At 52.4% G+C, this 2,150-nt stretch overlaps 1 protein-coding gene across 1 annotated transcript; it reads right to left on the bottom strand.

The window, feature by feature from the left end:
- Positions 1-342: 342 nt before the first annotated feature.
- Positions 343-1,903, bottom strand: LOC135384794 (uncharacterized). The gene is made up of 3 exons (XM_064613980.1): positions 1,618-1,903; positions 886-1,467; positions 343-518 (listed from the first exon to the last, which is right to left on the bottom strand). The coding sequence occupies exons 1-3, from the start codon at positions 1,901-1,903 to the stop codon at positions 343-345; spliced, it is 1,044 nt and encodes a 347-aa protein (XP_064470050.1).
- Positions 1,904-2,150: the final 247 nt, after the last annotated feature.

The following is a 2,150-nucleotide window of genomic DNA, read 5'->3' on the forward strand; positions in this document are numbered from 1 at the left end:
GGATTATTATAAAAGAGTGACTATCTGTGCAGTTCCATACAGTGTCATGCCTCCAAAACCTGTGTTCTAAAACCTCGATGACGATAGTTTCTTCTTAGATAATTTGTCAAGTAGCACAACATAACAGTTAGAGGAACCTATAGTTATATACATGTGCTTCATTGGTCTCAGATAATTTAAATTTTTCTTTTTGTGCTAGTTTTCGTCCCATTTCCCTATATATTTCTCTTTAACATCCTGTTCTTGGTATTACTCTGCTCGACATACGAGGGGTGTTCAAGTCAAACCGGGTCTTTTTATTTTTCGCAAAAGTAAAATGAAATTACAGGCGAGAAATTAGTTTCATTTTTCAACGTAATCTCCAGCTCCACTAATGTACTTCTCCCAGCGTTTCACGAGGGCTTGGATGCCAGCAGCGTAGAAATCCTTACCGGCGCGTAGCAGCCATGATCGGACCGCATTCTTGACCTCGTCGTCGCAGCTGAAGTGGCGGCCACCAAGGAACGCCTTCAACGACCCTAAGAGGTGGAAATCGCTGGGGGCGAGGTATGAACTGTAAGGGGGATGTGGCAGCAACTCCCAGCCAAGTTCCTGTAAGGTGCGTGACGTGAGATGCGCGGGATGCGGGCACGCATTGTCCTGTAGGAGGAGGACTCCTTTAGTGATGAGACCCGGCTTTCCGAAACTGGAGGTGTTCATGAATGATAGTCTTCAACGTTCCCACAGAAAGGTCAGTCTTTCGAGCCAGTTCGAGACATGTTATCCGTCGGTCCTTGAGGATCAGGCGCTCCACAAGTTGGATGTTCTCAGGAATTCTGACACTGGGCTCTGAGCCGCCCCGGCCGGGATCGTCCTGCACTGATGTACGGCCGTCTCGGAACCTACCAAAGGCAGACGCGGGGCTGTCGTGGTCGATGGTCCTGAGGTAGTGGATAGGGTGCCGAGTCATTAGCCGCGTGTAAATGCGGAGGGTCTCTCTATCTCGCAGGGTGGTAACAAGTGGTTCCCTTGCCTCGGCAAGTACCGAATGAGTTTCCGTGGTCTTGGGTAAGCCCAGGCATGCGCGAAGGCTGCGGGACTGGATGCTCAGGAGTTCCCGCTCGTGAGTCGTGCGCAGGCCATGCAGCACTGGGATGCTGTACCGCAGGAACCCGAGCACGAGGGATCTGTGAATTTGGCGAAGGACGCGACAGGTGGGACCCCAAGAAGCTCCGGAGATGCGCCGTAGGACGTTCACTGATCTGCTTGTCTTGATGGAGAGGTTCTTTATGTGCTTAGACGACGAGAGCTGTCTGTCAATGATCACGCCAAGGTACTTGCAGTGCGTCACAAATTGAAGCGGGGTTCCGGCAACATGGAGAGGGTAGCTGGTGAAGGGCCACCGAGTAAATGCCATGGCGACCGTCTTGCAAGTGGACACACGGAGTCCTCTGTCAGCCAGGTAAGACGCGATGGTGTTGAGAGCGCCTTGTAAGCGTTATTGAATGGCATCTCGTCGGAGTCCGGATGTGCATATGGAGATGTCGTCGGCATAGATTGTGATGCGGACATGCTCAGAGAGGCACGTCGGGAGTGATGCCATAATCAGATTGAACAGTAGCGGGCTCAGTACAGTACCTTGTTGCACTCCACGGGTGACAGGGAAAGCTGGCGTATCTCCTGATGCAGTGCACACGAACAGCGTCCGACCGGACAGGAAGTCACGGACCCAAGAAACCATGCGAGATCCCACACCCGACTCTTGCAGGGTAGCAACAACTGCACTGTGCAGAACGCTATCATACGCCTTTATGACATCCAAAAAGGCGGCAACAGTAAGATGTCCTTCCGACTGTGCTTGTTGGACACTGGATACAACGTCGATCACGTTGTCGATAGACCTCCCTTGTCTGAACGCTGCCATGGCCTCGGGGAAGTACCTCACAGTTTCAAAGTACCAGGTTAGCCGCGAGTGTACCATGCGCTTCATTGTCTTCGCCACGCAGCTGGTGAGTGTAATTGGCCGAAAGGAATCGATTTCGTGGGGCGATTTTCCAGGTTTTAAAATGGGGACCACCATTGCCGACTTTCATTCCGCGGGAACAACACCGGCGCGCCACGACTCATTAAGGAGCCGCAAGAGCAGCTGGCGTCCGCGGAGGGGTAGGCTA

This window comes from Ornithodoros turicata, chromosome 2 (genome assembly GCF_037126465.1).
Source record: "Ornithodoros turicata isolate Travis chromosome 2, ASM3712646v1, whole genome shotgun sequence".
Lineage (NCBI taxonomy): Eukaryota > Metazoa > Arthropoda > Arachnida > Ixodida > Argasidae > Ornithodoros > Ornithodoros turicata.